We start from the raw sequence: 20,867 nt of genomic DNA, 5'->3' as shown, positions 1-20,867 counted from the left end.
ACTCCAAAGAAACTGCAAAACATATTCAGCCGCTAGTGTTTCTTTCATGGTATTTTCTCTATACAAATCTTCCATTGTAATATATTCATTTGGATCAAGAGCACAGCCAATAAATTCATTATTGCGAGAGTTCCAAGTTAGTTTTTCGATAACTTTCACTTCATCAAATATTAGAACGCCTTCTTTTGGAGGTCTGATTTTTCCTGGATAATTATGCTTGCCAAATCTAACAGATTCCGATTGCAAAAATGTATAGTCAATGCCTTGCTGACTGGGTATTTGTCTTATTTTATCCTGCACAGAGTAAACACTGGGTAATTTCAACACATCAAAAGATGCAAGGGCTTCATAAGCAGCAGGTGACCTAGAATAAACACTCAGTGCTATTCGGTAAGTTAGCGGGCTCCACCTATTTCCTTTAGACCCCTTTTCACAGTTATCCTGGTCTTTTAAAAAATCATTTTTTGCCAAGTCTCTTTCCCATGCTTTCTGAAGAGCTAACCCTAACATTTTATTTCTCCCCTTAGCTTCATCAAAAATCTTTTTTAAATCCTCTTGACCTTTGCAGTTAATTTCACTCAAAATGGAGCTCATTTGTTTATTTTGTTCGGGACAGAGTTCAACACTGGTTTCATCTAGCTTCTTTTCTAAAATCTTAATTTTTTTACGAAGATTGCATCGGTACTGTCTACTATCAAGAAATCTTTTTGTTTTAGATCGTGGTGTTAAAACACTTATTCTACATGTAGACAAATATGATTGCCTTCTGCGCTTGGTTCTTGGAGTTACTTCTTTCTTCTTACGATCAAGAATGTACCTGGATAAATAAAAATAATCTGTTAAATAGGCGCTAGTATAAAGTTGGATACGCCTGCTCAACTTATTAAAATCAGGATTGTTTGATTTAAATCAAATGATTTAATCCAGCGACTTAAATCAAACGATTTAATTCAGCAATTTAAATGATTTTTTTTAATCAGTTCTTATAAAAGATTGTTTAAAAGGTAATAAAGTTCCATAAATGATAGATTTACCACATGGACTAACCAAACGTAAGGACGGTTCGCAGCGCCAGAGTACACATTAAAAATCGTTAGCCGCAAAATTTGCTCGGGGAATCGTCCTTACGTTTGGTTAGTCCATGTTTACCATTGAATTATTATATTTTAGAATATATTTCTCATTCTATTAGACTATTATCTCTCACAATGATATTAGACTCTTCCTCATGTTTTTTTTTAATTATGGACTCTTCCTAAATATATATATATATTTTTAAATGATCAATCTACTATTGATACCAAAATAACTGATATCAATAAGCTTATATATTGCTTTTAAAAAGTGACAAAAACCAAAAATATTAAAATAAAAAAATCCGATTCAAATCAAATAAATCGATGTTTTCATTTTTTTAAAGAAACCAAAAAAAAATAAAAATCAACAACACTGATTAAAATGGTTTTATACATTACCTTTGGAGATATCGGCATTTACCACATTGATAAATGCCATTTTTAATTTCATCTCGCTTTACATTAGATGGCGGAATGAACCAAACAGTACATTCTGAAGACTGTAATCTTTCAAAAGGACAAATTTTTTTAATTGGACAGGTGATTTTGAATGGTATAGTTTGGGTTTCAGTTGGAGTAATTTGCATTGTTTGGTATGAAAATCTATTAAAAGTCATTAATAAGTATTTACTGGATGAATGTACTACAGTTCTACACTCTTTATTGGCAAATCCACAATTGGCACAGGAAAAATCAGCTAATGGCTCCCAATCTTCCAATAAGTCCCGAAATTCAACAGATATATTCCTATTTTGTAATCCAGGTGGTAGGTTAATTGAAAATATTTTTCCAGAGACAGGGGCTAGGTTTATTACTCGATGAGTAGGGCAATTTGGACATCGTTCTTGACGTTGTACAGTGTGCCAAAGATGGTTTTCAAGAGGGATATTTTCTAACTCCAGTTTTTCAAGCAAATTTAAGATGAATTCCACAGGATCTTGTTGGTTTTCTCCATGAAATCTAGACGGAAGACTTAATCTCACCCGTGTGGTATCCAAAGTTTTGACACTGGGTGTGTTTAACTGCTTTAATAAGAATTGAAGAGCAAGGGTAGTTCGACCAGGAGGAATTATCCTAGACTCAATAACGTGAACAATCTCTGGCATAGAGAAAAGCAACTGTAAAGCTGAAGCAGCAAAGCAAGTATTTCCAGTATTTGAAAAACCTTTATTTGTGTTAATTTCTAAATTTGCAACGAATTTATTTTTAGAGTTCTTCGTTGGTATGTTTATTTAAGTAGAAACAGTGTTTTTCTTTTTATGAAGCCGAATTTGTGTCAAATCTGGCCTAAAAATATGTCGTAAGCGATTATATTCAGATATTGCACGATTATCAGGCCAAATACTTCCTGGGTCAAACTCCAGAAGGTGAAGGCCTGTCAAACTGCTCACCCTGAATAAGGCAACATATGCTTGCCCACATTGAAATATTTCCTTGCCAATATGCAATATTGCACTTCGTAAAGTCATGCCCTGGCTTTTATGAATAGTTATTCCATATGCGAGGGTGAGTGGGAATTGTGACCTGTGAATGTAGACATTTTTTAATATCTCAAATTTGACAGAAACTCTGGAAATTCTTTTGGTTTCAGTTTCCTTATCGAATAATACGTCAATTTCATGGACAGAACCATTAACATTTCTTTTAATTGCCTTAATCGTCCCTAGGCTACCATTAATCAACCCCTTTCCAAAGAAATATTTCTTCTTCACATAACTCGTGCTTCTAGGCAAACAGTCAGTTTAAATTCAAGGCCAGCTGTTTCTGATGATTTGTCTTCCAATTTCTTTAATTTATCATTTACTGATTTTGTGGTTGCATTGAAACCCGAAACTGTATCTATTGCTTGAATTTCAACTATGGGATTCCCACATTTCTGTAGCATAATATTGTTCTTCCCTTCGCATAGTTTGTTTGTAGGCATTAGACAAACTGGATTTTCACCTTCTTTCATTAGTTTATCATAAAAAGTAGCAACAGCTGGAAAATTATTTGAATTAACAATCAATCTAGACTTCAAAAGATCGATATCCGATTGTGTGATATCCCCTGTACGTACTCTCCCAAGTAATTCACTAAAAGTTCGGTCATCTTTCTGTCTCTTATTGAGAGTTAACTCGTCATACAAAACTCTATACTCCCAGATATTAACTTCACCAATCGAACCAATTTTCTGACGAGCCTCTAAGTGGCTAAGCTTTGTAAATACTGGGTCACCTTTAACAGGACTTAACTGCAAAAGATCTCCAAACATCAAAAGTGAAACACCACCAAAAGGGGCATCAGTGTCATTTATTTCCGAGAGACGCAAATGAATATAAACCAAGAGAAGTGATGACACCATTGATATTTCATCTATTACAAGGAGTTTTAAATCTGCCAGTGAGTTCCTAAGAGTAGAAAGGGTTTCTTGTCCCAATTTAGTATATTTAGCAGTTGTACCATGTTCTACTGGAAGCATTAGCAACTTGTGAAGAGTAACGCCACCAATATTTAAGGCCGCCAACTCTGTTGGAGCTGCCAGCGCAACGGTCTTGGTAGAGTTGTATTTAAACTGAACATATTTTTCTATAGTTTTGATTAAATAACGTTTCCCGTAACCTCCTGAACCACTAATAAACATAATCAAATTGTCTTTTTCGCTTTCGGCGATGTTGAAATGTTCCTTAACCTTTTCAAATATTTGTTTTTGGTCTGTAATGAAGCTATATCTTCGTTCAGCTGTTGTCTCGAAAAAGTTATCCGGTTTTCTTCTCTTGAGACTATTTCAGCTACCATTACATCTGCTCGAAAAGCATTTAGAACATCATCAGTGTTATCAGACTGTTTATTGTTAAAGATATTTTGGCTATCGAGAATTGTTTTGTCAAGTTCAGCTTGCGCCTTTTTAAGAGCATGCAACTTTTCATGGTGTTTCATCATTGAGCTCAGGCGTGTCTGATTAATCGTAAATGATTCTTTATATGACTGTTAAATGCCCAAGATTTCATTTTCAGTACGCCAAGGAAGAAAAAGCATTAATAGTGTCCGATAATAATTTTCTCTTGCACTGTCAGATTTTTCTGGATCGTAAGTGTTATGTTGAATCAAAAAAGGTTTGGTACGTTTCCGTAGGAAGCCGAATCCATTTTTCAATTTCAAACAGTTCTTTGGCGTTTCTTGGCCAGGTATATTAACACCTCGAAAATATAAACGAGCAAAATCATATAAAGGGGTGTTTTCAAGTTCATCCGGTCTGTTTGGATAAATATCGTCAACCATATTAGTTAGGTATATATCCTGGCTGTTTGGATCAGATTCTTTCAATATTTTGAGATCTTTAAATGATTTTAACATTCGTTTCCGTGTGTCTTTAGTTGAAGTGTTGATATACAAAATGGAGTCTGACTTTCCATATAAATGATGTCCCAAAATCCTATCCACTACTTCATTTGAACCACATTCACTATGATTAAGTCTTTTTAATCCTAATGCGTAAAGCTTCTTTCTGGTATCCAAATTCTCCAGGTCTTCCCATAATCCTTGGAGATCTGATTTTTCCTTTTTTGTGATATATGATGTAACATATCGAGCCACGGCCATTTCATCATCACAAATAAACTGAATGTCCATGTTTGCTTTCAGTGCCAAAAGCAACACGGGATTGTAGTCATTAACATACATTTCTTGAACATTTCTTGGGAGTTCGTAAAGGCGTTGTTTTGATTTTGATGAAAAATGCTGCTTTATAGTAGAATGAACACAATTCAGTTTGGCTTTATGGGTCACTTTCCTTGGGAACTTGAAACGACAAATTGCTTTACTTTGGTTTCCTTTTTTTTACTTAGACAGGTAGGATTGCAACTATGCATTTGATAGCGAAAAACATACTCATATAAAGTTGGGCTTATAATTTTATCTGGTAAGGAACATGTTATATATTAAAAAGAAATTCCAGAACGTCTTCTGTGGAAGAAATGCCAATTTTGGGAGCATCTTTTACCCACAAAACCATGTGGTAATGTGGTGCCCCCCTAGTTGGTATTCAACACGATAAAAGTAGTGCTCTACTTTACCAAGAACTGGATTCTCTTTCGACATAATCAAATTCCAGAATATAGAGCGAAACCGATTATGGTAATGTAATACAACCGAAACTGGATCTGAACTACACAGTTCCGAGCCACTCAAGGCTTGCGGGTTTTTATGGAAATTACGAATGTGATCATGTAACTCATACCAATCAAATTATGCACAACTAAGTGTAACAAACCACGTTGGCGATCCATATTCTTGTAGCATAGTCTTAAGTTCTCCGTGTCTTTTGAACCAGTATTCTTGCGTACCACGCATGTTTTGCATAAATGCAGTTAAACTGGCCTCCAAATTTTTGTCAAATCCTTCTACCAAGTCGTATACCGAAATAGTTTTTTTAGAGGCCATTCTCATCATGTAGTTTATGCTATTTGTAATTGATTTGATTTCACCCTCATAAAAGCAATGAAATAAATATTGTTCATTTAAAGAAAACCGTCTATCCTTGTTCAGCATTCTCGAAACTGCATACTCAGAATCAGAAATTGGGCCATATGGTTTATCAGAATGTTTCCCAAAGTTACCAGTAGGGAAAAGGTCAGGAAAGCAAAGTAAATCCAAATTTTTGCCGTAATTTGACATGGCCTCACCCTGGACGCGTTTCATTTGAAAAGTTTCTAAAATTTGTTTAATGTTTTTACCATTGACTGGATGTATGGAGGAATAACTCTTTTTCTTGGGATCTAGTTAACCTTTCCAAGATAGCATCATTTTGGGATAATATCTGAAGGTGATCTTCTCCGTTACTATCCCCACATATATAGTCCATGGTACAATCTTCTACATTTATATCCTCATATAAAGGGTTGATTTCTTTCATTTTTATCAAAGCAGCGTGGGCATTTCCTAAGTTAACCAAACTTTGCCAAACATCTTTCTTTTTCGTGGCTACACCATTGACTAAAATTAACAAGTCATGGTTAGGTGGAAGATTACGTGGAATCATGTCAGTATTGCTTTGTAATGGCAGTGGTACGTATAGTATAGTACCCTTAATAGCTTTGGTCAACCCCGAGAGATTTAAAGTTTTACGCTTTGTTCTTAATTTTACAACTGTTTGAAACGCCTTAGCCTTTTGTATAAGCATCTTCTCAAAAATATTTAATTTTGTGATCTCATTTGGAACAGGATCTACAGACCATTTAGAAAGCACCTTGTAGGAATCGTACTAGCTAATATTTTCTTTTTACAATAATCACAAACATAACTTGCTCCATAAAAGTCATCTAAGTCAGGATGACGCTTTAACCAAGCTTGCTTCAAAGTAGAAAATTCAAAATTTCCAATAAATTTCAGTGGATATTTATCAAAAGTAGTTTGAAGTAACGTGACTTTGTTTTTCTGAAAAAGACGTTCACAAACTGTGCAAGGATATTTATGAAACTCAGTTATGTCTCTACAACATTTAACCAACTCTTTTTTAAATTTCGCTCTTATGTGAGTTTCATCCATCAAAGGTCTTTGAATTACAATAGGGTCATCTATTGTTAAAATATAATCACTGGCGCCTTTAGCAGTTTCTTCTAATATACGTAAAGTCTCTTCTAAATCTTCTAATTTTTTAGTTACGATAGCAAGTTGAATTGTTTTATACTTATCCACAAGTTTTTATAAAGCATAAACTGAAATTAAATGAGAACTCAAACCGCTGTAGTGTGGAGCAAGTTCCCTAAGGGAACGTAAGATACTTGTGCAATTAGAATTTTCAATGCAATAAAGACCATGGCCTCGTTTTGGTAAATCCCCAAATCTTAAACCGCAGCTGTCAATTTCTAAACATAATTGTATGAGATTTTTATCTTCACATCCAGCAAATATCTTCAAATGTTCCTCAATCCTGTTAACTGTGTTAGTACGAATGTTACACAACTGTGTGCACTCCCAATAGAAAACCTTGCTTTTATTTTTTCCAGGAGGAACACTTTCTTTCCCTTCATCGAAGCTTGAAATTTTTTCATGGCAATCTATTGCGACAGGTTCAGGGTTTTCTCCAGAATGTTTTTCTTCCCCTTGACACTCCTTTGCTTTTAACTCTATCAATTTTACAATGTTCAAAATCTACACCAGAATATAGCTCTAATATAGTTTTACATTCACTGGCATACAATTTAGCTTGTGTATGTAACCTAGCATAGCAAAGAGCATTCATACGAAATACCTCGGTAGCTAGTAATTCTGCTCTTAATTTAGTTTCTACAAATCTGGAATTCAATTGTTTTGAATTTTCAGTCTCATATTCTGGTATCCCAGATAACAACCTAGAAACCAGCATTTCCTCCTGTGTCCCCTTAGTTCTCTTTGCATATTCAGCTTTGCTTTTAACGAATGGTTTTTTTGCCACAGAAATAAACTCTGCATACCAAGTTAAAAATGAATGGAAATTAATTACTGATTAATTTACCTACACACCTGTTTCCTTATGACCAAAATCTTCATAATTTTCTGACACAGACTTCTCTTGCAATATTTTTTCTGGCTCTACTTGTATTATTTCAGACCCTGAAACTGCCTCCTCTTCTTTTACTTTGGCACCAGCAGAACTAAGGCCTGCATAGAAAAATAATTAAAAACTAAAAAAATATTGTTATATTAGTTCAACCACATAAAAATTATTACCATTGCTGCGCAAATACTCAGCCCGTCGTCTTGCCTTTTTCTTTTGTTTTCTGGGCATTGCAAATTTTAAACCTCGAAAATTATTAATGTTAAACTTAACAGCTGATAGATTAGTTCAACCAAACATAATACGTACCCCCATATTCGATGTCACGGTGCTTTTACATTGACCACGGCCGCGAACAGCGCGTGATCAAAGTTGGCCGTGCATTGTCTATACACGAACTGAGTCTAAGCGGACGAATTTTCGGGAAAATTGGTTTTTCTCTCCAATGATTTTCCTACGGGAATTTGTTATCCTAACTCTGTTGCAATTCTGAGACTTTTTAATAATTTTAGTGTTTGTACTCAACTTGGAATTTTTCATATGATTTTTAGTAAGTTTCCAGGTTTTATTTAAGACTACTTCCATAATTTTCCCTTCAATATTTCGCTCGTAATCTACTTTTAAAGTCGACGAAAATTTTAAGGCGAGGAAATGAATTCCCCGCCTTTGGGACCTGTATTTGTGCTAGGCCTCGGTATTGCGCAATGATTTTTAAATTCCAAACATTAAAACCGAGGCCTAGCACAAATATAGGTCCCAAAGGCGGGGAATTCATTTCCTCGCCTTAAAATTTTCGTCGATTTTAAAAGTAGATTACGAGCGAAATAATTAAGGGAAAATTATGAAAGTAGTCTTAAATAAAACCTGGAAACTTACTAAAAATCATATGAAAAATTCAAAGTTGAGTACAAACACTAAAATTATTAAAAAGTCTCCGAATTGCAACACAGTTAGGAAAACAAATTCCCGTAGGAAAAGCATTAGGGAGAAAAAAACAATTGAGACTCAGTTCGTGTCTCCGCCGTTCGGCAGAGCCACTTGATTTTTGAACTCCTCCTCTTCTATGGAGATGTCCGCTCCTATTGACTGAACGCAGTATCAGTCACGTGCTTCCTCCATGCCTCGGTTTTCATGTTAGTCAGTTTCCCGTTGCGCATGCGCGCCAATCTGAAACTTAAGAGGGAAAATGGATGCTTCGAAACCGTAATTTCCTGGCTTCAGAAACTTATATTTTCTCGGCGTTATTGATTAAATTATAAATCGTGAAAAGACGGGCCTATGAAGTGAAACACGCTGATTTTAAATCCGTTTACAGAATTAAAAAACGACAAGTGGTTGAGGTTAGAGCGCGACCCAAAAAAGGCCTAAAAGTATCTCAAGCTGAGTTGACGTCTTCCACTACCAAACCAGTAAATTTCCAATATACGCGCAGCAGAGGTGGAAATGGGGAAAAAAGATAAGCTCTAAATATACTCCGCTGCCGCGGAGTATAATGCAGAAAGGAAACATCGTGAAACCAGAAAGATGTCTCGCCAGAAAAGTATTTTTCCCTAACAGTTTTGAGAAAATGAATGTGCTTAGGGCAGTGCAAGTTTTTTCCCAGCCTGCAACTGCAGCTTTAAAAACACTGCTGGAGCTTAATATGGTAAATAATGAAGAAAAAGAAGATATAAAAGCTACTATTTTCTCCATGGAGGCTGTCCGGAAGTGGTTTGAAATCCATGACATCTGTAATAGGACACACGGTTACTATAGTCGAAACGAAAACAAAATTCCTTTTGAAAAAGTTGATGATAGCAGATTGCAATGGCTAGTAGAGGAATTTCTGCCTATGATCGATATGATTCAGAATAATGCAACATTAAAACATGAGAAGTTAACTGAAGAGACGTATGAAGCCATGAAACTCACCACACATTCTACAATTGGCCTGGTGCAATATTTATTGAAGTATGGTTTTAAGTATGTGCTGACAAGAAAATTGTCAAGTGACGCAGTGGAAGAAGGATATAGTCAGCTAAGAAATTTAGGGTGGTTCAATGATGTGATGGATGCACGATCTTGTACTTTAGGCTTGGAGCATGCATTGAAAATTGGAATATTAAAGGCATCCACATATTCTAATGCAAGTAGAGGACAACTAGTGGAAGTTTCTACATCAGCTAACGGGTTCGGAAAAAAACTGGTTACCAGAGAAGACCGTGACTTATCAATTTGGCTTGATTCCCAAGACATCAAGAAGCAACTTCCGCCTTATTTATTGACGATTTTGGATTCAATTGAAAAGTTAAAAGGAAATGGTATGCTTCATGATTTTTATCTTTTTTATTATGGCGTTAAATATAATTTTCCTTTTCAGAAAACTGTCCATCAACAATGCAAAATTGCACAGTTGCATTAATTAACGGGTAGAATGATAAAGATTTCTCGTCATTTGTGAGCAGACGGCAGTATTCTTATTTTTAAAAACTTGTTTCGCGAAATACTGAAATCCGACGTTTTGATTGGACCTCTAGATTATTATTCCCAACTCAATGGTTCACACATACCCTCTGCAACGTTGCGAGTGCTCCCGCCCATAGCCGGCTGTATTAGATTAGAGAAGGCCAGGAAATCTCGGCGGTTTAAAAAATATTTCCTGGCCCGGCAGCCAGACCCCAACCGCCGCTAGATGGTGCTTATTGAAGTAGGAAATTTTTGATGACGTCATTGCTTTTGGGTTTTTTACAATTTTTCTTCCACCGTGAGCGTCTGCTAGGTAGGCGGCTGTGTCAGCTGTCTAATTGTTTTAAGTAACGACAACAAAAATGTAAGTAATAATAATAATTCGTTTCATAATGTAATATTTATATCTAACTAGTAAAACTTCTAGTGATTCTATAGAAATGTTTTTTAGTCATTGAAGGCAGAGTGGTGGCTACAATGAGATGACGGACGCTCGAGCCTGTATGGCAGCGATAGAAAAAACCTTAAAAATTGGTTTATTAAAACCCTCCAGATTTGGAAATGTAGGTGTTGAAGAAACTGTCAATGACAACACTGATTTTCAACTTCACCAGAAGGAGAGCATTGGAAATCTAATGCATCTTTGTGGAGACCATCTCGCAAAAGAAGCTACGATTGAAAATGGTATTAAAAATATACCAGCCAGTGTGATGGGGATAAAACAAAGAATAAATTCAATAATAGCGAAAAAGCTACATATGCTAAAACTTTATAAACAAATACTAAATTCTTAAAAAATTAAATGGTTTTATTAAAATATGTTCAATATAAAAATATTTTGTTTTATTATTTAAGTAGAACAACACTAACAATATGATAGACGAAAATATTATTCCAAAATGGGTTTCAAATAGCTGGTTCAAAAACTTACAGGAAAAGAAAAGAAAAATATAATATTTAAATCGCGCGCTTTAGTTAATACTCCAATAAGTACCATCTAGTGGCAGAAAAAAATTACTCATGCCGCCCCCTCCGAAAATTCGATTTCATGGCCCCGCCAAAGAGTATAGAGGAAATAGAGATAGAACAACCGGGGGAGGTCCGCAACGAAACGTTCACCACCGAGGGGGTTGACAATGCAGAAAAACATCTGTAAACCGAGCTTCAAAATAGCTACCGCAGCGCTATTTCGGGAAGAAAGGAAATTATTCCAAAATAATTATTACATTTTCTGAACCGGTTGATTGTAATTGAAATGGGTTGAAATTACAATTTTCATTAATTATTTAAAAATGTTTATTACTTACTTTTACTTTTCCTGCTTTTCGTTTTGAAACTTTTGGTAGATTTAACTTTGGCATATTTATGAACTAAATTAATTTTCCAATAAAAAGGGTACTCCAAGAAAACACCACGCGCTATCAATCTTTGGCGCTATTGTTTGCAATTAAATTTGTGCCGTTTCGATTACGAAGAATCCAGAAATGGCGCTGCGGTAGCTATTTTGTTCTTCCCCATTGTCAACCCCAGTTCGCATCGCCCCCTTCGCCGCCTGCCGGAGGGGGGACGGGTGTGTTCGTGGTTGCTGGGCTCGGACTTTGGGTTCGCGCGATGGTTCGCTCCATACCTGTCATTTGATAACCTTATCGGGGATGGTAATTGCAGTGAATGAGAAAGTCTCTCTAGCCCTCAGCTGTGCGAGGATGGGTTCTCGGGCAGGCCCATGGTGTCGCCTTTTGTTGGGCCGTGATGAGGGCGTTTGTTTGCCATATGTGAGCCGGTTTTTATAGCTGTCTCACTGGCCGAACGTTGTTTCGCAAAGCGCATTTTTGTCCAGACCTGGTTGAGTGTTGTGGGCCGCCGTAGTGCCTAGCGGAACGGCGGGGTACAAATACATAACTTCATGTCAACCCCCTCTTAAATCTTGATTGCAAAGCCTCCTCGTGGCGAGAGCCGGGCAACGTATGGCTAATAACCTGCGGCTGATTTGCACAGGTACACTGATCCTATCCAGTGGTTTGATGGGGTCACTGGAGCTCTTGAGGGGCTCCACACCCGGTTTGCTGGCTCACTGGAGTCCTTCGGGTGTCACGTGCTCGGGGCGCTGGGTCACTGGACCCCGGGGGTGTTCCATACTCGGCATTCAATATACTACTGGGGAGGGTTGTTTGGTGGTGGAAGAGGAAGTCACTCTAGTCCGCAGCTGTGCGAGGGTGGGAATTAGGGCAGCCCATGGTGTCGCCTTTTGTTGGACCATGATGAGGGCGTTTGTTTGCCATATGTGAGCCTGCCTGTCTTTTTGGCTGTCTCACTGGCCGAACGTTTGTTTCGCAATGTGTATTTTTGTCCGGCATGACTCTTTGTCTTGTGTGCCGCCGTAGTGCCCAGCGGAACGGCGGGGTACAAATACATAACCTTATGTCAACCCCCTCGGGCCCTCAAGGGGTCGGAGTGTGCAATAACTGGTGGCTTTACCGGGGAGTCAGGGTCCGGCTCTTGTAACCCATAAGGGCGGTGGCGCGCTGGGAGATGTTAGCTCTGATCAAATGGTCCTATCTCCACCTCCGACTTGGGTCAGGTTTGGGCTGGATACTTAACTTCGGTTCCGGCTAACGGAGAGGGTCCAGGCAAACTGGCCGCCTCGGCGGATTGGGTAGCCTGCTGTGGGGCGGCGGGCCTCCATATGCGGCCACGGCGGTCCTGTTTCCCGGCCTTTTGGGGCCCACCGGGATATCCGGTGCCAGCTGTGCCGGGTTACTTGGGCTGCTGTGTGCTCGTCGTTCCCCTTTAGACGCTCTCTCCAAAGGGTTTGGCTCCTTACCTTCATAGGTAGGGTGTCGGCTGGAGTTGCTATAGCACCCATTCCAAATCCCACTGCTGTGTGCGAAGTGGGGATTGGTCCACCCATTGCTGCACCTTCTGCTGGGTTGAGTGGCTTGCGTCGAAGGTGCGACCATCAGTAGTAGGGTTCTGCTACCCATGCTGGATTTGTCACCTGTCCGGGCTAGGTGGACGCTGGCGTAGGGCACTATGATGATAGGCCTCCGGTGGTATGGTCTCTGTTACTAGGTACACCGGGCTATAAATTCTGACACACTGTCAACCCCCTCGGTGGTGAACGTTTCGTTGCTGACTTCTCGCGGTTGTTTTATCTCTATTTCCTCCATACTCTTTGCTCCCGCAACGTTTGTAACCCGTCGTGTGAACAGTTACCGATGCCGCGAGCGATGCGGGTCCCAACGTTTCAGATCGCTACGGCTGGACCGCTTCGTTGACCATTTTGGCATCGATTCGTGACGTCATCGAGTCGGTTTTTGTGAACCATGAGTCTTTTTTTTCAAAAATCGTCAATCTTGAATTTTTTTGCACCTAATAAAATTTTTATGCCTTTTTTAGTAGAAAATGTCTCGCGACTTTATGTCTATTTGTTTAAAAAATACAACAAATTTCTTCTGGGTGCATTAGTTTTTTATTAGGATGGTTTGAAACGTCACTGAAATGCGTGAGCAGATGAACTCCTAATTATATGGCTATACTAAGCATGCCCAATTTTCTTCAAACGTCGCCTCAAATCTAACGTGTGAACAAGCAGATTTCCAAACGCTACGAACGGCAGCGAGATCGAATCGAGGAAAAACGTTTTCGAGGGTACGTGTGAACGTGGCTATAGCCAGCAATTTTTCAAAACCACATCGTAGATCTCTCGCGAGGAAGCCGATTTATCTCAAACCGCTTTACAATGTTTTCGCCCTTACGTTTGAAAGCGGCTTCAGTGGTTTTTCTCGTTGGTCAAGCGAGGAGTTTATCGAAAACCACGAGCGACTAGGAGGCGTTTCTACTTGCGCTGTATGTAAAGAAAACGTAGTTGTATATATCTAATGGTAGGATATTTAACGCAATTAACTATTCCAGCTCAAATTATTTAATAAACAAATGATTCAGATTCCTTCCAAGCTTAAGTGTTCCCTGATAAATCTAATCGGTGCGGTGGTCCCATGACACAAAGTTACATAAGCTGCATAATTTCTTCCCGCAACCGGAATATGCGCTTTTAAACACTTGAAGAAAATATGCACCATTCTTAAAATTGTATAAAGCTTCTTAAGTTGTATCATTTAATAAGCGAACTAAACAGTTTTTACGTAAACGCACAAATAATTTAAATACATATAAAAAAATATTTGAAATTATGTTTTACTTGATTTTAATAAAGTTTCTACTTTTTACTTTTATTATTTGTGCTCACTTATTTTAAAACTTCTATCCCAGTTCATTTATATGGTACATTAAACCTTTAAAGAAGTTTAAAAGAATGGATTTGGCTTGTTATTTGCTGTGTAAAGTAATGAAATCTAGTGGCATTGAAAATTTCGAAGCTTTGAGTTGAGTGTCGCGCCTTCAAGATTGCTTGTTGAAAGTAAGTCTAACACAAGTTTTTGGCGTCGACGCTCTCACTAGCCGTTACAATGACCATGTAAACAGTGTGTTGCACGTCCTAGCTCTTTGTATTAATAACGAATCGCTGCATCGGTGGGATTTCTTAACCGAAATGTAAACAATGGGAAAATTTTGATTTAAAATTAAGTTCTGTGTCATATGTAACAGACCTGTTTCATAATAAATAGTTTGATAATGCCACAAAATGGTAAATGCTAATCACCTTCAATATTTTTGATATTTCAGCATTTAGCAATGGGAATCTTTGAGAATACTTTCGCCACTAGTGGCATGACCGAACAAGAGGTTCTTTAAGCAGCCAACGAAAGATTTTATTTTCTAAGACCACCTCGACCACGTTACAAAATTTTGAGACTATTGCTTAACATATATCAAAAATAATTTGAATCGGTAAATTCTAAAGTAAAAACGTTTTTAAAGAAATAAATTTTATGCTTTATTATTAACTATTAATTTATGTAACAACGACATAAAGTACTAGCCACTTTACGCGCAAGGCCTGCATGAATGACCACATCCATTAGAACAGCACTTTTGATTGGTAGGACAAGAATCTGTATTTCCCCCGCATTCTTCGACGCACAATCCTAAGGTTCCTTTCCTAACCGGTGGACAAACGCAAGTACTACCGTCGTTCACTATCAAAATAGACAAGTAAAGGAAAATAATCAAGATTAAAATACCTCTAAAGAGAAAGTATAAATTATTTCTAAAATGTATGTAATGTTGCAAAACCTTAAGTGCTACTTTGTCGAGGGGCTGATCACTCCCCGTAATCGGTGTACAGGCCTGTAGCTTTGACTGCACTAAAATGATTACGCGAGTGAGTACAGATTTAGCACTACCAAAGGCTGTACTCATTTTCATATTTATGTAATTGGTGTACAGATTATGAGAGAGTGGTTAGCCCCTCGTACTTTGTAAAACACCACAAAATTGTCACGTTAAGGCGCATATTTGAAGCAAATAGTTGTGAAAGAGAAATTGACGTTTTGAGGATTAAAATTTGATATGGGCAAACAAGTAAATTTACTTTCTTAGCATGGAAGAATTAGTTTCAGCCGATACTAACACGCACCACACGAGTTGGTATTAACATTAGCTAGACTTTCCTGCGAAAGTTGTACTTCCTTTAAAAAATTATAATTAAACTGGTTGGTTCTACGAATAGGAATAGTCGTGCGCTGCGTTTGAAGTAAGATGGGGCAACCTTATTACTTTGCACCCCTTCATATTTGCGCTCTCTGTATTCTTATTTGGCCCCACAAAGAAATTTAAAGTTTTACCCGTGCGCTTATAAACGCGCCTCCTCGATCGACCGCCATTACATTACAGTCTACGCGGTGGGTGAGGGAAAAACCCGTTTGGGGGGGATGAAATTTCTGCGGTAGAGCGCTCGCTCGTTGGTTGTCTGTACGATAATATGGGCGCCCAGTAAACGTTTCAAAAAAGAGTGTATTGGTTCCAGGTTTTTCTGTAGCACTGTCGGAAAACATAAACTAATCTCAGTTGATGTAAGAGGGAATCTAAAGACGAAGTACTTAGTCTATTGCATTATATTTTTGAGCTGCTATAAACACCGATACGTTTGTTAAATAAAATATTTAAGAGATATTATTGAGATAATATTTTTCTTGAATTATCAGAAACACCAACTGTTTGAATACTTAAAATTGAAGGATTACTAAGAAACTTAAAGATAATTCATGAAAAAACCCAATTCGTTCGCATTTTATATTATCTTTCGCGTCACATTTTGTAGCATAAGAGGTCATTCTTACTGAAACATCGAGGTAGTAGAGTTAAAAATTATCCTAATTTCAAATAAATTGTTTTGATAAACTCTTTATCATTAAAAAAAATATATATATTACGGCAAAGATCAACAGTCAACACAAGACAAATTTCAAAACGATTTACGAATTAATAAGATTGTCAATGATTTTAAAGTCAGTTAAGAGCAGGTTTTTACTTAAACAAAAATGCCACGACAGTGAGCAGAAGAGAACCTGAGGTCACCTACCTCGGGTTTCTATTACACTAGAATGTTTTACAAAACAAAATATGATAAAATTAGCGAAAAAGTAGATTAGATCCATTAGAAAAAGGATAATAAAGCCAAGGAGGATAGGAAGAGAGGCGAAGTAGGAGGTATGAAATAAATCCTTGTAAGAACTCGGTGGAAACTTTCGGAAAAATGGTGGCAACTGGCAACTCGTAGCGTAACGGCCGCAATCTTGCCGCCATTTTTCCAAAATTTTCCCGCCGAGCGCGCGCTAAGCTTCTTACAAGGATGCTGGCGCGTTCATCCATCCTACTTCGCCTCCCTTCCAATCCTCCTTTAGAAAGCTAAATTTAAAAACTTACTAATAGATCGTACCGATAGGTCTGGGAGCAAACAAAAAGACGCGAAACTCTGACCTCTCGTGGTGAGGTCACGCGTAACTTGGTTAAAAGTTTTTACCCGCCCCCATTGAAATTAATGTAAAGTTGGTGATAATTAAACGTTAATTAACCTTCCAAATGGTAAACGAAATATTCCACTGACAATTTTTTCCGTTTATATGAACTTAAATGTAATATAAAATCGTCTTGAAAAATCCTTTATTGCTTTATAACGTTCAAAAATAATATTTTTAACGCGCCATATACATAATCGAACATCTGCTCGTTTAGGTAAAGTTTGCGTTGTCAACGCGCGTATTAGAAAGCAAAATGAAATATTAGAAAGTACGTTGCAATTCGGAACAATATTAATACTTTTCGCGAATTTTGTCATCAGTGAATTATAAATATGACTTGAAATAAGATTCAAGGTTTATTTAAAAGCTAGTTTCATAACTTTTCACCTATTGGTTCGTTCACAATGTATCTTTAAAGTAGACGAAAATTTGAAGGCGGTGACCATAGACATAAAGAAATAGACCCAAGATTCTACGGAGGGTTAAAACGGGAGCGATAACTAGCAGACAACCGGTATTTGTTCCGTATTCCTGTGGTACCACGTTTAAGCGACGCCTGTCGATTAGGAGAGAAAATAAAAAATCATCACGTGACACGTCACTCATGTTCGTGTTTGTAATCTTTTAGGTACTCTGACGTGATTCGCGAATATTTTGGCTGTGAGAATTTAAAATAAGGTTAATTTTTATTATAATTTTTAAATAAGTCAATTAATTCTTTCAAAACCCAAATAACAAGCAGCAGATGATCTTTTAATTAAAAACAAAAAAATTGTAATTTCGAAATGATATTTTGTCAAAGGCTTAAGTAACTCGTGTACTATCCGCCGGTATCCGGTGTGTTTTGGTTATGGCTTGTTATGGGAATATTCCGAGATTCTAAATTTTAAACAAAAGTAAAGGGAATTTAATTTAAAGAAACTACATCCAGTTGAAACTTGAAAATGGAATAGAAAAAACCGGTGATGCTAACTTCTCACCTTTAAATTTTGACCAAGGATCATTTCGTGTAGGTTAAATTATGTTATTATAATTTGAGCAAGATCTCCTTGGTTTTTAGCCAATTTTGTTTAGTTGTTATGAAGAGATATTCCTCTCTCTATAAAAGAAATGTAGTCTAAGAACTAGAACTTGCTGTATTACGAAATATTGTTGGCATGGACATCTTACCAGATCACCACGAACATGTTTGATGCTGAAGTTGGAATCGAACATCATCATTAAGAAAGTTATTAATTTATATTGCAAGCTCAGACTCCACAAATTAGCGAAGGATAAAAATCTAGAAATGAAGGGTCAAGCCATCAGACTTAAATTGTCAAAGCTAATTTTATTTCAAGGACAATAGCTACATACCTTTAGTAGAATCATACAATTCATCGAAATTCCCTTTACTTTTGTTTACAATTTAGAATCTCAGAATATTCCCATAACAAGCCATAACCAAAATACACCGGATAGTACACGAGTTACTTAAGCCTTTGACAAAATATCATTTCGAAATTACAATTTTTTGTTTTTAATTAAAAGATCATCTGCTGCTTGTTATTTGGGTTTTGAAAGAATTAATTAACTTATTTAAAAATTATAATAAAAATTAACCTTATTTTAAATTATCACAGCCAAAATATTCGCGAATCACGTCAGAGTACCTACAAACACGAACATGTGTGACGTGTCACGTGATTATTTTTTATTTTCTCCCCTAATCGACAGGCGTCGCTTAAACGTGGTACCACAGGAATACGGAACAAATACCGGTTGTCTGCTAGTTATCGCTCCCGTATATTTTTGGCAAATCAAACTCCGCGTAAGGTGTATATTTCTTTATTATGTCTATGGCGGTGACTCATGCCCAGCCTTAAGCCTCGGTAATCTACCGCGTATTTTGAAACTCAAAAACCTGAGTACTATCTTTAAATGATGGGGAACGCTAATTGTAATACGAAACAATTAACGAAATACGTGGGATTTTTGGCGTTAAATGGACTTAGAACGTATTTCGTCATTTGTTTCTTATTACCAGGAGCGTTCGGGTTTTTCCGTTTGAAAATACGCGGCAGATTAAACCGAGGCTTAGTACTGAGCAAGATTCACTGCCTTTCATTTGCTTTCTAATACACGGGTTGACAACGCAAACTTTACCTAGACGAGCAGATGTTCGATTATCTACATGGCGCGGGGAAAATATTATTTTTGATGTTATAAAGCGATAAACGATTTTTCAAGACGATTGTATATTACATTTAAGTTCATATAAACGGGACAAATTGTCGGTGGAATATTTCTTACATCATTTGGTAGGTTAATTAACGTTTAATTATCGCCAACTTTACATTAATTTCAATGGGGGCGGGTAAAAACGTTTAACCAAGTTACGCGTGAGCTAGCCCCTAGAGGCGCTGCGCGTCAATCGCTCGTACTCTATAACACCGAAAAGAGAAACTAAGCCTAAACATTAAAAATTTCAAAACGAGTTGCGTAGCAACGGAAAGTAGAAGAACCCGTTAAAAGGAAGTTTGAGGTTTAAATATATTTACCTTGGACCAGAATCAACAACATCGAAAGAAAAAATATTTTAGAGTTCATTTTCTTCTTACTGTCTTCAAACGATTAAAGCTAGCAGGCAAACGTTAACGTCAACGCTCTCGAGTGAAACACTTTAGAAACAGAAGCGACCTCCTTTTGAAGCTTTCCGTTTTATTGCGATTGCAAATCAATTCCCGTGAAATACTTTACAAAAAAAACCGACGTGCTTTACGAGTTTTCCTTTAACCGCGATTTCATTCCGAGTGAAATCATTCGAGGGAAATTCATCAGTAAACGTAGTACGTTTAACTTACGACGATACTCTTCACAAGTTTTCCTTCTATAGCGGTTTTTCCCCGAATGAAATCGCGAGATAAGGTAGAATAGATTGGTTTTTCAAATCTGTCAGAATTGCAGTGGCTACATGCAGTTACTATTTTGTTTAACTTATCCTGAATAATTTTGTGTCAAACGGAATGTCACGACAGGCTACAGCCCCATTGCTAATAGACAAGTTGTCACTGACTTTTAAATACACACAATTCTCCGATGTGTTAAATATATTTTGAATCTTTTATATAAATTTCAATAAATTTTTAATCACATTTTACCGGGTGTTTTAAAAGGTTATGCAAAAATGTGCTTCGCCTTAAAAACGCACCGTAGACATCACAAACAAAAACAAATGTCACAAAGTGTTTCATTCCACGCGTCTAAAATTGAATGATAAAAGTCATTGTTATTGTGGTGGGCGAGTATGCCGCCATTCTCAAACGTTATTTTCCAATTTTCGCCGTACCAACATTCATTTCAGCAAGCGTATTTTAAAAATATTTGGGTTTTATAGTGTAAAAATGTTATTTACTAAATACAACGAAAGTATTCTCTGGTTAACAGATAAAACATTACCAATTAAAATATTAGGTACAATTGACATTGAATTTACAATACCAATCCCAGCGAGGGGCTAACCACTCTCTGATAATCTGTACACCGATTACATAAATATGAAAATGAGTACAGCCTTTGGTAGTGCTAAATCTGTACTCACTCGCGTAATCATTTTAGTGCAGTCAAAGCTACAGGCCTGTACACCGATTACGGGGAGTGATCAGCCCCTCGAATCCCGGCTGCTTGGTTTTGTGCTTGTTGCAGCCTATTTCCAGGGGATAGTAAGCCGCACTTTGAAGCTCTCTGGCGCTCTTTAAACTCATCGTAGGAAAATGGGATAAAAACCGGCATACTTCTCAATTCACCGCCTACAACTCCTTAAAATGTTTGCTTAAACTTTTGGAACACCATGTTTATTAACTTAATTAGCGTACTACCACTCAAAAGGAATTTTGGTGAAAATTTGCGTTTTCTTAACCACCCTGTACA

General features: G+C 37.2%; 3 protein-coding genes across 3 annotated transcripts in view; 1 reads left to right on the top strand and 2 right to left on the bottom strand.

The window, feature by feature from the left end:
* Positions 1-20,867, bottom strand: part of LOC149933070 (uncharacterized) — a 165,848-nt gene that overhangs the window by 93,763 nt on the left and 51,218 nt on the right. The window lies entirely within an intron of this gene.
* LOC149933073 (uncharacterized) lies at positions 9,522-10,014 on the top strand. Its single transcript, XM_090155161.1, has 2 exons — positions 9,522-9,893; positions 9,953-10,014. Exons 1-2 carry the CDS (start codon positions 9,641-9,643, stop codon positions 10,003-10,005), a joined length of 306 nt encoding a protein of 101 aa, XP_090011287.1. The 5' UTR covers positions 9,522-9,640; the 3' UTR covers positions 10,006-10,014.
* LOC149933072 (WAP four-disulfide core domain protein 18-like) lies at positions 14,908-19,664 on the bottom strand. The gene is made up of 2 exons (XM_090156898.1): positions 19,499-19,664; positions 14,908-15,134 (listed from the first exon to the last, which is right to left on the bottom strand). The coding sequence occupies exons 1-2, from the start codon at positions 19,545-19,547 to the stop codon at positions 14,983-14,985; spliced, it is 201 nt and encodes a 66-aa protein (XP_090013024.1). The 5' UTR covers positions 19,548-19,664; the 3' UTR covers positions 14,908-14,982.

The sequence above is a fragment of the Leiobunum rupestre genome, chromosome 8 (genome assembly GCF_980474605.1).
Source record: "Leiobunum rupestre chromosome 8, qqLeiRupe1.1.hap1, whole genome shotgun sequence".
Taxonomy (NCBI): domain Eukaryota; kingdom Metazoa; phylum Arthropoda; class Arachnida; order Opiliones; family Sclerosomatidae; genus Leiobunum; species Leiobunum rupestre.
Note: the sequence above shows the minus strand (reverse complement) of the source record. Positions and strands in the feature narration are given on the sequence as shown.

Bases quoted from the DNA above. Each gene is read 5' to 3' on its own strand.
- LOC149933072 (XM_090156898.1), bottom strand. From the start codon at position 19,547: ATGAACTCTAAAATATTTTTTCTTTCGATGTTGTTGATTCTGGTCCAA. The intron at 15,135-19,498 runs GTAAATATATTT...CTATTTTGATAG, and splicing joins GTTGTTGATTCTGGTCCAAG to TGAACGACGGTAGTACTTGC.
- LOC149933073 (XM_090155161.1), top strand. From the start codon at position 9,641: ATGGATGCACGATCTTGTACTTTAGGCTTGGAGCATGCATTGAAAATT. The intron at 9,894-9,952 runs GTATGCTTCATG...TTTCCTTTTCAG, and splicing joins TGAAAAGTTAAAAGGAAATG to AAAACTGTCCATCAACAATG.